This window comes from Chelonia mydas, chromosome 1 (genome assembly GCF_015237465.2).
Source record: "Chelonia mydas isolate rCheMyd1 chromosome 1, rCheMyd1.pri.v2, whole genome shotgun sequence".
NCBI lineage: Eukaryota > Metazoa > Chordata > Testudines > Cheloniidae > Chelonia > Chelonia mydas.
Window position 1 is genome coordinate 230,072,976 of NC_057849.1, and position 16,148 is coordinate 230,089,123.

Here is a 16,148-nt window from a genome sequence, read left to right on the forward strand (position 1 = left end):
GCGCTGGCCAAGAAGGCCATCCACCTGACCAAGAAGCTTGATGGGAATGGGAGAACTCTGCCTCATAGAGCATCAGGGTTGAAAGGGACCTCAGGAGATCATCTAGTCCAACCCCCTGCTCAAAGCAGGACCGATCCCCAATTTTTGCCCCAGATCTGTTAATCGCCCCCTCAAGGATTGAACTCACAACCCTGGGTTTAGCAGGCCAGTGCTCAAACCACTGAGCTATCCCTCCCTCTGTCTGTGGGGCTTATTTCTGCTCCCTTATTGTATGACATCTCTGGGCAAAGTGCCGATAGGCATCATCCACTGACTCCTTTGAGGAGCGGCCGTATGACCTTCACACACAGCCCCTTTTTCTCACTTGTTGTCCCCTGTAATCATTTGCCAGCAGGGCTCAGTGGTTCCTCCCACACAATTGCAGAGGGCGGACTCTGGTTTTGAGCAGGCCTAGCTGTGCATTTCCCAGGATCCATAGTAGGATTAACACTAAGCCAGGCTGGCTCTGAAACTCAGTCCAAAAAGCCATCACTAATGGTAGGCTGACCAGACAGCAAGTGTCAAAAATCAGGACAGGAGGTGGGGGGGTAATAGGTGCCTATGTGAGAAAGACACCCAAAAATCGGGACTGTCCCTGTAAAATCGGGACATCTGGTCAACCTGTGGGTTTGTTCTTCCTTGAACTTTTCGGAGATGTATTCCCTCCCTCCACCCTGTATTGGACAGGGCACCCCCAGCCCTCCAACCCTACCCTGTGCTGGGCACCAACCCCGCCCCCTCATCCTCTACAAGGCTTAATTGCCCCTCCCCCCCAGAAGGTTACAGCGCCAGAACTACATTTCCCGGCATGCTCCTGGCTGTGGGGGCCGCCCCGGGGGGCGGGGGCTGACGCGTGGCAGCCGGGGAGGAGGCGGGGCCGAGGCTCCCCAGAGGAAGATGGATTCGGCCGCTGCTTCAGCCAGCCCCGGGCCGGCGGCCGAGGCCGCGCAGCGGCCCCCCCCGCACATGGCTGCGTTGGTGCTGGCGCGCGGCGGCAGCAAGGGGATCCCGCTGAAGAACATCAAGCCCCTGGCCGGGGTCCCGCTCATCGGCTGGGTGCTGCGGGCGGCTATCGACGCCGGGGTCTTCCAGAGGTGCGCATGCGCGGGGAGCCCCCCTCCCCTGCCCCTTTTGCAGCCCCATCCCCTCAGGGGGGTTTTAGTTAGCGACGTGTCTTGGTTTTAGGTTAACTAAATAATATACTTCTTGAGTGTTGTGATTCACATAGTAATATTACTTGTTAAAGTTACTGTATATTCATATACTTTGAATGTTATTAATATATTAATGTTAACGGTTACAATTACTCTACATTAATTAATAGACTTCGATTTTCAAATTTAAATTAAGCCGCCACCTCTGTTCCTTCTGCAGCACCTGAGTGCCGGGGAGCTGAGTTAGCTCCCACTGACCAGGAAGTATCCTGAGCCTTGGCTCTTATCCTGCATTTTATGCTGCCTAATGTGGAGATTATAGATATGCCATGATTATAGTGGCCTGCTAATTTTCTTCTTGCTGGCTGCATTCATGAACAGGACAGACACACCCATTTAATCTTTTAACTGCAGGAGGTACAGAACTGTTAGACAGAAATGGAATACGTTTTCCAGGTCCCTTTAAATAACTTGAAGGGGAAATGTAAATATGTACAGGAGGAATAGCTCTTTGCTTAATGTAAAGGGCTGTGGGTTTTTTTAAACTGTTTAGTTTGAGATAATTTTATTCCAGAACATGTGGAGATACCTGGAAACTAATATTCACTGCTGTGTAGTGGCTCACACGAGTGTTGTAATTTGTGACCTGGAGCTGCTGCCATCATTATTCTGATGATTGAATGGAAAAACTTATAAAAGATGAGCACCATTTATTGTGTGTAGTACAGTGAGAAAGATATTAGTATCCCTAAGACAAAACAAGGTTATTTTTTTCTCTCTCAAGTTTTATTGGATTTGTTACATTTTGGGGTTCTTTAAATTTTAATTCTGATGGCAGTGGTTTCACACTCCGTATGCCTGCATTTTGCAACAGTACACAATTAACCCAACCCTCCTTTTGCAAATATTTATCATTCCTGATAATCCTGCTATATTGGGGCTTATTGTGCCAGAATCTCTGTGGCTGTCATTTGATTAGCAGTCACTCGGGTTGGATTGAACCTATTGCATTTATTTTACTGTAGTTCCAGAATAAGCTAATTTATAACTGAATCCTTGCAAACAGATATGAATGGTCATTGCATTAACATCATCATAGCTTCTGAACTATGCAACTATTTCAAATTCAACATTGATTCATCTGAATAGACTGTTACAATGTGCCAGACAAATTAGAACACTCTGAAATAATGCATTTCCTACAGGTATGGAAGCGCAGACATCATAAAGTGTTAGATTACAATAGCACTCAGCTTTTGCGGAAAATGGATTTTAATCTAATTTAACTTGGTTGGTTGGTTTCTAGTTTCTTATCCTGCTGGTGACTGCTGTAGTTTTACTAACACAAAATACCTAAACTAGTTCTTTTTCCAGATGCAAGCACTATTAAGATGTGATGATTCTTAGGAGGTTAGTGAGCATTTGGACACCAGTTACCAGCCTTCACAGCAAGAATAAAAATTGGCCATCACTTTTCATCTTCAAAGAATTGGAGGCAAACTATTTCTTGGTATTCTGTGACAGGTGGTCACAGTTTGATGGCTTCACTTTGATGTCCTTGTGCTTCAAAACCAAGCCTAATACTTCTGTAACTGTATGTGAACCAGTGAGAGTGGCTAGGCTTGTAATTAGTTTGGCTGTCTAATTCAATCAGTGCTTAACTAGCAAAGAGTTTTATCTTGCTAAGTGCTTTCTTATGAGGCATATACTAAAATGCAGCATTGACTTTAACTCCCATGATTGTAGTTGCTCCACTGACAATTTAGAAATGGGATGCAGACATCCAGTTTAAACATTTCTCATTTGGTGATCAGATTTCTACTGTCATGAGTAAGACTAGTAATCAGCCCATTAATGTTATACAGTGCATTTAGAGATCAGTGTTAATTCTTCTCTTGTGTTCTCTCTGTAATCATTCACGCTGTGTGTCTTTGTCTGCCAACAGTGTGTGGGTTTCCACAGATCACGATGAAATTGAGAAAGTGGCAAAGCAGTTTGGTGCGCAAGTCCATCGTAGAAGCTCTGAAGTATCTCAAGACTCTTCTACTTCTTTGGATGCCATCAAAGAGTTTCTTCTTCATCATAAGGGTATATTTGTTGCTATTGATTTAGGTCCCAATGTGTCAGGGTGCTGAATGCCCTTAACTCCCACTGAAATCAGTGAGGAAGGGGGTCTTTTTAAGAAAAAAATGTTAATTAGTAATGCTATAGCAACAATTTTTTTAATGGCTAAAGTGAATCACTTAACCATATAACTTATGTATCTCTCATGGGATTTCTTTGGAATTGTATGTGTGTGTAAATAATGTTAATAATTAAGTGGAAGTATTTTATTATTTATACGTATTGAATATTTCATACAAAGTTTCTCATTATGTATTTTATTTTTCATTCTTTAGAGGTTGATATTATAGGAAATATTCAGGCAACATCTCCCTGTTTACATCCTGATGATCTTATTAAAGTGGCAAAAATGATCCGAGAGGACGGCTTTGAGTGTGTATTCTCTGTTGTAAGACGGCATCTGTTTAGATGGAGTGAGATAAAAGGAGGTAATATTCTGAAGATTCTGATTATTAGCATTGTTCATAAAGCTTCCAGTCTAGCAAGCTTTATGTTCATTATACTTGGAAGTGACATCAAAAGCATACATTTCATAATCAGAGGAACCCAAATAGCTTTGTCTTTTTTTAAATAGTGATGTTTTAATGTAGCTGTTAGTCACATTTATCATTTTGTTAATGTTCACTCGTTTGTTAGAGATGACCTGAAGCTCAAAGTACAAGTGTCACTAACATATTTAAACATAAAATTACTCTGTCAAAACCCCCTTGGTTTATGTCCCCCCACAGATAATATGTTATATGTCTATCAGACAGCAAAGGCTTGCATCTTCACTAGGAGAAAAAGTAGGTTCTTATCTCATGTTGGCTAACACATGATAATTAACACGAGATAAAATCGTAGTGAAGACAAAGTAGTGGTAGTTTTAGTTGACAAAACAAGGGAACCCTAGGCTACCCCATAGTCTTTATCTTAACATGCTAACTTGTGTTATTTATTTAAATATTTTTCAGTTTTCTACATTTTCAAATAGATTGATTTCAATTACAACACAGAATACAAAGTGTACAGTGCTCACTTTATATTTTTTATTGCAAATATTTGCACTGTAAAAAACAAGAGTATTTTTTAATTCACCTAATCCAAGTACTGCAGTGTAATCTCTTTATCATGAAACTTGAACTTACAAATGTAGAATTATGTACAAAAGAAACCTGCATTCAAAAATAAAACAATGTAAAACTTTAGAGCCTACAAGTCCAATCAGTCCTACTTCTTTTTCAGCCAATTGCTCAGACAAACAAGTTTGTTTACAGTTGCAGAAGATAATGCTGCCTGCTTGTTTACAATGTCACCTCAAAGTGAGAACAGGTGTTTGCATGGCACTGTTGTAAATATCTTGCCAGCTACATGCCAGATGTGCTAAAGATTTATATGTCCCTTGATACTTTAACCACTATTCCAGAGGATGTGTTCATGGTGATGATGGGTTCTGCTTGAAAATGATCAAAAGCAGTGCATACTGACGTATATTCATTTTCATCATCTTAGTCAGATGCCACCAGCAATATGTTGATTTTCTTTTTTGGTGGTTTGGGTTCTGTAGTTGCCGCATCAGCGTGTTGCTCTTTTAAGAGTTCTGAAAGCATGCTCCACACCCCGTCCTTCTCAGATTTTGGAAGGCACTTCAGATTCTTAAACCTTGGGTTGAGTGCTGTAGCTATCTTTAGAAATTTCACATTGGTATTTTTTTGCATTTTGTCAAATTTGCAGTGAAGTGTTCTTAAAACGAACAACGTGCTGGGTCATCATCCGAGTCTGCTGTAACATGAAATATATGGCAGAATGTGAGTAAAACAGAGCAGGAGACATACTCTTCTCCCACAAGGAGTTCAGTCACAAATTTAATTAACGCATTATTTTTTAACGAGCATCATCAGCATGGAAGCATGTCCTCTGGAACGATGGCCAAAGCATGAAGAGGCATATAAATCTTTAGCGCATCTCGCACGTAAATATCTTGTGACGCCAGCTACAACAGTGCCATGCGAACGCCTGTTCTCACTTTCAGGTGCATTGTTATTAAGAAGCGAGCAGCATTATCTCCCATAAATGTAAACACACTTGTTTCTCTTGGCGATTGGCTGAACAAGAAGTAGGATTGAGTGGACTTTGTTTTGTTTTTGAGTGCAGTATGTAACCAAAAAAACTACATTTGTAAGTTGCACTTTCATGATTGCACTACAGTACTTGTATGAGGTGAATTGAAAAATGCTATTTCTTTTGTTTACAAATATTTTCACTGTAAAAATGATGATCAAAAATAATATAAAATGAGCACTGTACAGTTTGTATTATATGTTGTAATTGAAATAGGTATATTTGAAAATATAGAAAAACATCCAAAAAGATTTAATACATTTCAGTTGGTATTCTATTAACAGTGTGATTAATGACAATTAATTTTTTTTAATCGCGATTCATTTTTTTGAGTTAATCGCATGAGTTAACTGCGATTAATTGACAGCCCTACCTAGAATAAAACAAATGATTAGTGAAAAGTATTTATCAGAACAGGAACTCTTGAGTAACATTTTGCAGATTGCTTTGAAAATGAAAATTTAGCTGTAGCTTTTATTGTACAAGAGCCATAATACTATCATTTAGTGTACAAGTATCATCATACAGTCAGCTTTGTGTGCTTAATACATGTTCTCAGGCTTTCAGATCTAATGTGTCATCTCTGTTTCGAGTGCCAGTCCTGTACTATGTTGAGCACTCTCAGCTCTCATTGTCTTCAGTGGGGGACAAGATTACTTAACATCCCTCCAAGATAGTGTCCTGAGTGCTCCTAAAACTATCCCTTCTCCCCTCCCCCCCCCCCCCCCCCCCCCCCACGTGGTGCAAGGAATTATTACAGAAGGAATAACATGGCGTGAGGATGTGTGGTAGACATATAAGAAAAAAATACTGTTTTAAGATATATAGATGAATGACCTTTTTTTTTAATTTCCCTAAAAAGGCAAAAAATACTCGGATTTTTCCATACAAGGTACTAGAAATGGTAATAGGAGAAGAGCAATTTTTCTTTCACAGAGGCAGGGACACTCTGACAGGGTGAGGTGAGGGAAGGGGAAAGGCCATGGGGCAGGTTTTGGTCTGAAGACTTCTAAGATAGATGTGTTCTCTGCAAATTTGAATGGGGATCTTTCAGTTTTCTGTACAAGAAATATAGGGCATTCCTACACCTTGGGATCCAAAGTTACCGAGAGGGACAACAGTTCAATGATTCTTACATACCTACCCTTACTGAAACAGGAATCAAAGTAGCTAGTGACTATTTTGTACCCTTAATTTCCCAGCAGCAAGTTATTTAAACAAGAAAGTGTCTCTAAACATAAGCTTTTATTTTTTCATTTTGTCATGATTTTGTTTACAGTTAACAAAGTGACAACGCCCCAAAACCTGAATCCAGCAAAGCGGCCCCGGCGTCAGGATTGGGATGGAGAACTGTGTGAAAATGGGTCGTTTTACTTTGCTAAAAAGCACTTGATTGAAGGAGGCTGCTTACAAGTTAGTGCTTCTATTTTGCAGGGCTTTTTAGAGTAATACCTCTTGTACTCTTTCATTATGGAGCTCAAAGCCCTTTGACACAGGCAGTTGTGATGCATGTAATTGGCTATAGTAAGTTAAGTGAGGGGGGGGAGCAGATGCCAGGCAGACAGGGTTGAAACCAGGTGTGTTGTAACTTATTATGTGTAACCCTTAACCTCTGGCACTAGTAGGTACAGTTCTTATGATATAGCTTTCTTAAAGAATTTGCACAAGAAGACTGTGTATCCTTAGGCCTGTAAAAGTGCAGTATTAGAATTCCTATTGGAACTCCAGGATTCAGTTCTATGACTCTTAATTCAACTGAGTATTCCTTATGCATTGACTTCAGTGGAACTGCTTGCTTAAGTAAGAATTTTAGGCTCAAGCCCCCAATGTGGCATGTAGATAAAGAGGGCTGTGGCTATATTACCAACTTCCTTGTGACTTTTAGCAAGTACTTAATCTCTCTACCTCAGTTTCCCCATTGGTAAAATGAAGATAATGCTTATCTCACAAGGCTTAATTGACTAACTTTGCAGAGTGCTTTGAATCCTTTTGTTTTAGAAATGCAAAATATTTCTAAAAACTTACAGGACTCAGTCCTGAGTTGTGTTCCGTTCATTTGGAACGGAAAGCAGATGAGTCTCCTGTGCTGGGGGGATCCTTTGAAGTGGGTTAGTTACCAGATGGTGCAGAACTGGTGTATCTGACTCCTACACACCACTCTTCTGTAGCCTGCAACATAAGGGATGTATCCGGGAAGGGCTGTGCTGTACTCCCACACTCTTGGAGCTCACAGCCAACTAACACACATTAGTAAAGCCCCAAGGCTAGTGTAGACCTGGCTCTTGGATGAAGTACTGTAATTGGCTCCCCTTGCACAGAAGGTTGTCCCAGCTGAGACTGTTAGCCATGCTGTGTAAGTTTTGTCTTGCAGCCAACTTCATTCAGTGGTGCACTATTATCATGTTAGCTGCAGAGGAAGCAATTAAACATAATAGCTCTTTGGCTTCTTACTAAAGAGATAGTTGAGCCTACTTATTGTCAGCATCACTTTCTACAATAATATTTTGGCATTATCTGAGATTTTCCACTAAGAGCTGGTCTTTTTGAAGCTGAAAATGAAATCTTTTTTTTTTTATCTTGATTCTTCGATGCTAAGGTGCAGTGTCCAGTCTGCCCATCAGAGTTATACACAGCAACTATTACTCAGGGCATGGTTCCTATGTACTAAACTGGAAATGTACTCTGCAGTAAAGTGAAAAGCCGTTTAGAGCCTTGTGCTGAATAGTGCAACAGAAAAATCAGTGACTTTTTTCACTTAATATTAATAACTTGCTACTTCTAGAGGGTGCCTTCCATCAGAGGAAGTCAAAATGATTTACAAACATTAAGTATTTCTCATAACAACTCTCTGAGAGATCAGTAGTCTGAACTCCATTTTACAGATGGGGAAACTGAGGCACAAAAGACTAAGTGACTTGCCCACCATGCTGTAAGAGATCCCAGAAATCCTGAGATAAGAGAGTCTGTCTTGCCAGTAAATAGTTGTACTGAGTCAGAGCTAACTGTGCCGCGGTCTCTTTTCCCACTATATGACGTAGTGAAGTTAGTATGGTTTAGCAATGAAAGTCCTTTGTGTCTGTTTCCTTGGCTGTAAAATAAGAGTAATAAAGTGCTTTACAAAAATGAGTTTGTAAAAGTCTAAGATGAAAAGCACTGTGCAAGTGGAAAGTAGTATTAACAAATGTTTGTTTTTTCAGCTAAGTAAGTTGATCGCTACTGTATATGGAGTTACAAATATTTAGTCCTCTTCATTTAGTCCTGAAGGCTACACACTTCCGTCTTTAAGTTGCTCTTGTGTTAGCTACTGATATGAAGTATGGGGAATAATACAACTGAAATCAAATTTGTTTAGGGTGGAAAAGTGATCTACTATGAAATGCGTGCTGAACGCAGCGTGGATATAGACATAGACATCGATTGGCCTATTGCAGAGCAAAGAGTGCTGAGGTAAAAAGGAAGGTTTTGAAAGTTCAGTATTATTTATTATAATTGTGATGCATTTTGTCCGTTGATCTTGATCAGCCTTTAAGGGTTAATATGACCAAAATTTGATCGATCTGTTTTTTTTCAATGTTGATGTTTGTTTAAAGAAACAGCTTAGGTTAAAGACATTTGAATAACTATTTTTCTCCCCATCCCTGCACCACCTCCTAAGGCTGTTGAGATCAGCTGAATTGGCCTTGTTCTCGGTTCTGCGGTTTCAGCCTGGGGGTAGGTGATTCAAAAACCCCATCTTAACATAGCACTTCTTTAGTATGTCCCACTCAGACTCTGTCCAAGGCTTTGTGTAAGATCTGCATGCAGACACCATGCCTACTTCTGTGTTTGTAAAACAGGGCCTACATTAGGATTAGGCACCGCAGACACTACTGTAATGTAAAGGTTAAGTAATACTTTGGTCATTGTATCTGTGACCCCTTTTTCCACATTTTTTTTTCTTAAAATAAGTGCTATAGAACATAACTCGCTCTTCTAAAGAAAATAAAACGGTTGCTATTTTTTAAAAAAAATTAAAATGGACAGCATGGGCAACTTGTCTTTCGCCACAGAGCTGTGTTTGTTAGTAAGTTTTGTTTTTTCAGGTTTTGAGAAATACAGATTTATTTATTCTGCATTTATCTTTGGGGGTATATTGTGAAAACTAAGACGTCAGGGAGTCTTTCTTCTTGTGAAAGTAACCAAGAATCACAAACCAAGATCCTTTGCTTTGCATTAATGGGTTACTTTTTATTTTAATTATTTTAAATGTAATTCCAAAGAGTTCCATACTGAAATGATAGCTTCTTTGTCTAGATATGGATATTTTGGTAAAGAGCCGCTAAAGGAGGTGAAGCTACTGGTTTGCAACATTGATGGGTGTCTCACCAATGGTCACATTTATTTGTCAGAAGATCAGAAAGAAATAATCTCTTATGATGTTAGAGATGCTGTTGGGATTTCCTTATTAAAGAAAAGAGGAGTTCAGGTAAGCATCCTTTTTGTTCCTTGTTTAACTTCCACACCGTGAACTTTTAAAAATTAAAATGGAGGTTGGGCAGGGCACTTCTGAGAACAATTTTGATTAAGCCATCTGAGCACCACAGTATACTCGGATGGTGGTAACCGTAGGATCTCTAGTTCTTGTGTGGTTATGACAAGTTTCTAGATCTCACTCATACTTGTGTTGGCATTTGCGCTAGTTTTCCCAAGACGCGGGGAAGGAATTTGTATAATATTGTGTTGGCACCACTCATGTTGCATGCGCTGCTGATCTGGAGCGCATGCTGAGCAGTAGTCCTTTATCTCAGTAGTTGTGTGGCTCCTACTCACCATAGTATCTAAGTTCCTCATGAACCTTAATGAATTTGTCATCACAAAAGCCCTCTGAGCTACAGAAGCACTATTATCCCCTTGTGATAGATGGGGAGTTGAGACACAAGATTAACTGACTTGCCCAAGGTTACACAAGAAGTGTGTAGAGAGAGGAGATTAAGCGCAGATCATTGGAGTCCTGATCTAGTGCTTTTAACCACAAGATCATCCATCCTTCATCTCAGAAGTCCTAAGAGTTCAAGACAAGCGAAAAAACTAAAACCACATTGTTTTAAGTTGCTTTCCTTAATCATTAAATTCTGCCTTAGTGAAGATCTTACACGTGTGTAAGATCTTCAATTGGTGCAGGATCAGTCCTATAAGTCAAACTTACATTTACTGTACTGCCTGATTGATTCAGCCAGGGAGAACTTCCCAGTGCAGGAACTGAGTAAGATACCTGCATGCTGTTTTATGAGGCCCCTGTTGCAGCTCTTGGGGGACACAACAAAGGTAGGGGTGGGGTGGGGCGGGGCAGAGACCTAGTAGTTGCTGCTATGGTGATTCTGTGAATCACTGTTGCCTATAGACTGCTTGTCTTGGGCTGCCAAAGTATGTCTGAGCCCATTTCTGTACCCTAGTATTGGGAATTATGAGGGGATCCAAAGATGTCACAAAACCCCTGGGGCTGTGAGTTTTGTTCTGCACCTCAGTGTATACCACGGACATATGGTATCTTGCTCTGCGCACAACTCCCATTGATTCTAAATATAAAATGATGAGTGCAGAGTATTCACTGACCACTTGCAGCACAGACTGGAGAGGAGAATTTTGCCTATACATTTTTTTTTTTTTTAAACAAAAACACACGTAAGTGGTTTTAACTTTTGTTTTACCCTACAAAATGCTTTGTTCCTAGCTTTCAAATACAAAGTGTACTTCCAACATTTACTTTCAGTGTTTATGTAGCTCTTTCTTTTAGAATTTTGCTGAAACTCCAGAGCCCTGAGTGCAAATCACAAGAATATTACTAGACAGAGAAATCATGGAAAATATTTCAAATACATGTGTACAAATATTGTGGAAAGATATTTGTATTGCCCCGTGTGGTTTAGATTAGCTGTTGAGACCTTCGGGCATTTGCTAGCCAGCACACCACGATTGTGACAACCAATATTTCATTTAACAATGGTGGCATGTGTTGTGTTTAAAGAGAGAAATGAGAATTTGTGTTTTGAGAATTAGAAGGAGACCTATGTATGGATAAATCACTCTTCCTTAATGACTAGAAATGAAAGGTCAATAATGTGTTCTTGCATCCTAATCAGCTCTGTTTTGAGTCCAAAAGAGAGATACTTCAGCTATGGAATGCTAGTGCCTTTATCAGAGATTTTCTAAAAGCAATTTCCAGTATGATCATTCAAAAGTCACTTTGTGTTTGTATATGGAGTTTATTCTAATTTGACTTGATTTACTAGGTATGGCTAATCTCTGAAAGATGTTCCAAGACTATTTCTGCTATGAAATTGGATTGTGAGGTGATAGTGAGTGTGACACACAAACTACGAGTTGTGGAAGACTGGATTAATAAAATGAGTTTATCCTGGAAAGAAGTGGCTTACTTAGGTTAGTTTCTTTTTTTTATAATGAAACTTCATGCAACATACACAGGTCCAGTTAAATAATACATAGCATGGCTTATCTTCAAAGCACTTTGCCAGTAGTTTAATAGGAAAGATTAATAACCAAATTGCTGAAAGCTCTGATTCTACTGTGCAAAGGGTTTTTCAATTAACAGTTAAGGGCCCAATCCTCCAAACACTTGTGTAAAGCTAAACGAGTGCTTGAATAGTTCCATATACTTTAAAGGCACTACTCTTTTGTGTGTAAAGTTATGCATGATCTTAAGTATCTGCAAGATCTGGCCCTTAATATTTTTCTCGTCTTGTAGCCACTACCTGTAAATTTTACATCTCTCATTTAGGTTTTGTAAGGGTTGATTGATTCCAGTTTGTGAAGTGCTTTTGATATCCTCAGGTGAAAAATGCTGTAAAAATAAAAATTATTTTTTAAATTTATTAGCCAAGTTGCAATTCATCACATTCAAGAGAAAATGCTTAGTTATCTCACTTCAACATATCTAAATTCCCCCTTTGATAGGAAATGAAGAATCCGATGTGGACTGCTTAAAGAAAGCTGGCATGAGCGGTGTTCCTGCAGATGCTTGTGCCACTGCTCAGAAGGCTGCTGGCTATATTTGTAAAAGTAATGGTGGCTGTGGTGCCATTCGGGAGTTTGCAGAACACATATTCCTGCTAATGGAAAAAGTGAATTCACAGGAAAGAAAGCTAAATGATCTGAAGAACTAATGAGGAAAAACCCAATTCCACCCCCTGCCCCCACAGGATAAAGTCTGCCTTTACTTTGCACAATGGCTTGCATTTGTTTGACGTTTCCACGGAGTTAAAAGGGTATTGTCAACAAGTTCAGGTCCCTATATTGGTTTAATTTTAATATAATTATTAATATAAATGCTTTCAGACATATAAGCATAATGAAAAGGTTTTTGTGTGTGTTTGTGAAACAAAATTGCAGCGTTGTGTTACGGCATGAGAACCACAAAGTAAAACCGGTTATTCTATATTGACTGTCCAAGCTGAGTGAAGTGCAAAACATCAGTGGCATAAATGGTGAAAGAGATGTAATTTTAACTCTAGATCCTCTTTCTTACTAACAAAATTTTAGTTCATAAAGAGAAGGAAATTTGGAGTTGGAAATCTCTTCTTCATGACTTTGCCACCTGGGTATAAAATGCTGCTATTGTGAAAGGGCCTGTTCCAATGTTGTTTAAGCATTAGAGTGAGCTTTTAGTGACTGCACAAGGTGTAAGGCAATAGAAAAGCAGTCCTGTGGGGTTTGTTTTGTTTTTAACCTGCTACTAGAGTGAGCTTATTTTGTCTTACAACCATATCTCTTCCAGCATATGCACAAACTTGTGCTTATTAGAACTGATTCACAAAATCATAACTGTTGCTTTCTCATACTATAAGTAGTGCCTAAAATACTGTAAAATGAGTTAATACAGTAAAAGCTTTTTTATCTAGCACCCCACCAACCAGCAAGCTCTATAAACCGGCATTTCTGATCTGCACTGAAAGTCTGGTGGATAGTGTGGTTGGTGTGGGGCTGGCAGGGGGATGGGGTGTGGGAGGGGCTGCGGGGCATGCTCTGGGAGAGAGTTTGGGTCCAGGAGGGGGATTGGGGTCCGGGAAAGGCTCATGGTTCTGGATGGAGGGAAGGGGCGCTCACCTCCGGCAGCTCCCCCTAAGCAGCTCCCCATCCCTGCTGTTGCTGGCGGAGGCGTGGCCAGGCGGCTCTGCAGGCACGCTACCTCCGTCCCCGTCCCTGACCATTGACTCCGCAGCTCCCAGCCCATTGGCTGGGAACCACAGCCAGAGGGAGCTGTGGCCGGGGCGGGGGGGCAGCGCCTGCAGACAGAGGCAGCGTGCCTGCTTGCAGAGCCATCTGGCTGCACCTCCACCAGGAGCATCAGGGATGGGGAGCCACCGGAGGTGAGCCCCCGCATCCAGCACCTCGAGTCCCTCCTGTGCCCCAGCCCTAAGCCCTCCCCCCCGGACCCAAACTCCCCCTCTGAGTCCGTGCCCTGCAGCCCCTCTTACGCCCCTGCCCCACAGCCATCCCCCAGCACTCCAAACCCTTACCTCTGAGTTAACTGGTATTTTTAATTTACCAGCACCCTCCATTTCCCTACCATGCCAGTTAAAAAAGCTTTTATTGTAATGGTATAAAAATATTGTGTGATTAATACAGACTTTTTGTTACTTTTGGCTGAATCCACTAAAATCTCATGCATGGCTTATGATGTCAGATGGGTGAGCACAAAATTTTTTTTTTGCTAATCCACCAGACCATGAAATAATGCTTTCTGTGGAGTCTACTCATTTTACAGTATTTGGGCCTAATCCAATTTGGTATTGTACACCTCCTGCAAGGTATTGGTCGCTCTTGACTCCTCTTGAACGTTATTGGGCGTCGATGCTTTGCACCTCTTGCAAATCTGGCACTATGGCCTTAGTCCAGCAAAGCGCTTAGGTACATGCTTAATTTTAAGTATGTGAGTAGTCCTATTGATTTCAGGATTGTGCCTTATGTTGTAAAGCTGATGTCACTGGGACTACTTACATGCTTAAAATTAATCATGTTTTCCAGTGCTTTCTGAACAGGAGGCTAAATTTGCTGGTAACTGGAACTTTTGAGACAGTTCTGTTGCGGAAACTGTTTTTCTCCAAAGGCTGCACTTCCTCATTGTGAATATTCGTGTGGGATCACTGAAAGGAGATGTGTCACCACTTAAAATTTTCAGTATATGAATGTAATTGCTGGAAAAACTATAGTTTGTATCTATATCTCTTGGTATAAATCGTGGCTTTTTTTATATCATGTTAATTTATTGATGATTTATAAATTGGTCTCCTTCCCCCCCACCCTTTAAAAATGCCTTGGTAATGTATTCATACCTCCATGGATTTGTAAATATAAGGAGTTCTTCAAGAACAGCACTTTAGAAACAGATTTGCATTTTTATCTTCTATTTATCAGGGGGTCAAATTCCACCAGAGGTTATGCTAAAAAAAAAAAAAAAATCCCACTAATTTTTAATAGGAGCTGCATGTATATAACTGAAGGCCATATAATAAAAATTATTTACAGTTCAGGTAACTTTCAAACGACATGTTAAATTATAGCGGTATCAGTTTTGGGAATTCAGTATGGATGTATTGCCTATCACCTCCTTTTACTGTTCAGTTAATATGGTATATCTAATCATTTGTTGCTCTTTTATTATTTATTTACTTTGTTATAACTGGTATAATGCTTAAAACTGACTATTTTTTTTCCAATTTATTTGTTGTAGGGTTCCTTGTGAATTGTTTCCTTATTGCAATAATCACTACAAAATTATCATTGAAGTATTTCTTTGTGGAAAACGTAGAGTTTTGCATAAGATGAGTTACAGGAACTCTGTCAACAGGTATAGGAAAAGCTGGACATATTTTGGACTAAGCAGCAGTCCCTTTGGCAGTGTCCCTTTTAACTCATGTAGACTCAATAGTGGTAAAACTGCAGAAGTTGTACCATTTACGGCCATGACTCAGGAAGGTACTTAAGATGGTGCCTCGCTTAAATTAGTCACATGTTTAATTTGCTTGCTTAGTGAAGGTCTATATAGTCATGTTTGAATAAATGTTTATTATGGATGGGTAATTTAAAGCAGGGTGAAGGTCACTGTACTAAATTTGCTTCCTTTCTCCTCTACATTAGAGGCAGCAGACTTAATGTATGAAATTTTTGAATACTTGGAGTTATAAAAACAAAATAGTACTATGTATACACAAGAAATCTGGTATCTCTTTTTGTCTAGTGGGCAGAAAGAATTGGTAGCTGTTAAATAAAATGTTCACACTTCTGCCAAAATACTTCATCATTTTATTTTTGTTGAAAATGTCTTAATATGAGCATCTTGTATACAACATACATAGGAAGTTTACAGCAGCAAGGGTTATCAGAGAAGGTACTTCTAGGGGTAATTTTAAAAAGCCTTATGACTACTTGGGTGTCTGATTTAGGCTCTTACTCAGAAAATACTTAAGCACATGCTTAAAGTTGATGGGACTGCTCCTAGTGCATCAAGTTAAGCATGTGTGTAAGTTGGTGCAGGATCTGGACTTTAGGTGACCTGGGTTCAAATGCTTGCTCTGCCACAGGCGTCTTGTGACCTTGGGCAAGTCACTAAACCTCTGTGTGCTTCCATTCCTGATCTACAGTTTCCTATGTAAGGGTGTACATTAAGGATTGTGAGACACTTAGGTACCACAGTAACGGCAGCCATGGAAGTATGTTAGATTAATAATGTTGAGA

General features: G+C 40.0%; 1 protein-coding gene across 1 annotated transcript; it reads left to right on the plus strand.

Moving 5' to 3' along the window:
• Positions 1-880: 880 nt before the first annotated feature.
• On the plus strand, positions 881-15,704 carry CMAS (cytidine monophosphate N-acetylneuraminic acid synthetase). The gene is made up of 8 exons (XM_007071212.4): positions 881-1,133; positions 3,139-3,281; positions 3,593-3,745; positions 6,697-6,830; positions 8,770-8,864; positions 9,711-9,882; positions 11,687-11,834; positions 12,369-15,704. Exons 1-8 carry the CDS (start codon positions 937-939, stop codon positions 12,575-12,577), a joined length of 1,251 nt encoding a protein of 416 aa, XP_007071274.2. The 5' UTR covers positions 881-936; the 3' UTR covers positions 12,578-15,704.
• The last annotated feature ends 444 nt before the right edge of the window (positions 15,705-16,148 follow it).

Excerpts from the sequence above, each read along its gene's own strand:
- CMAS (XM_007071212.4), top strand. The coding sequence starts at position 937 with ATGGATTCGGCCGCTGCTTCAGCCAGCCCCGGGCCGGCGGCCGAGGCC. Across the intron at positions 3,746-6,696 it reads ATGGAGTGAGATAAAAGGAG|TTAACAAAGTGACAACGCCC; the intron begins GTAATATTCTGA and ends TTTTGTTTACAG. Across the intron at positions 6,831-8,769 it reads TTGAAGGAGGCTGCTTACAA|GGTGGAAAAGTGATCTACTA; the intron begins GTTAGTGCTTCT and ends AAATTTGTTTAG.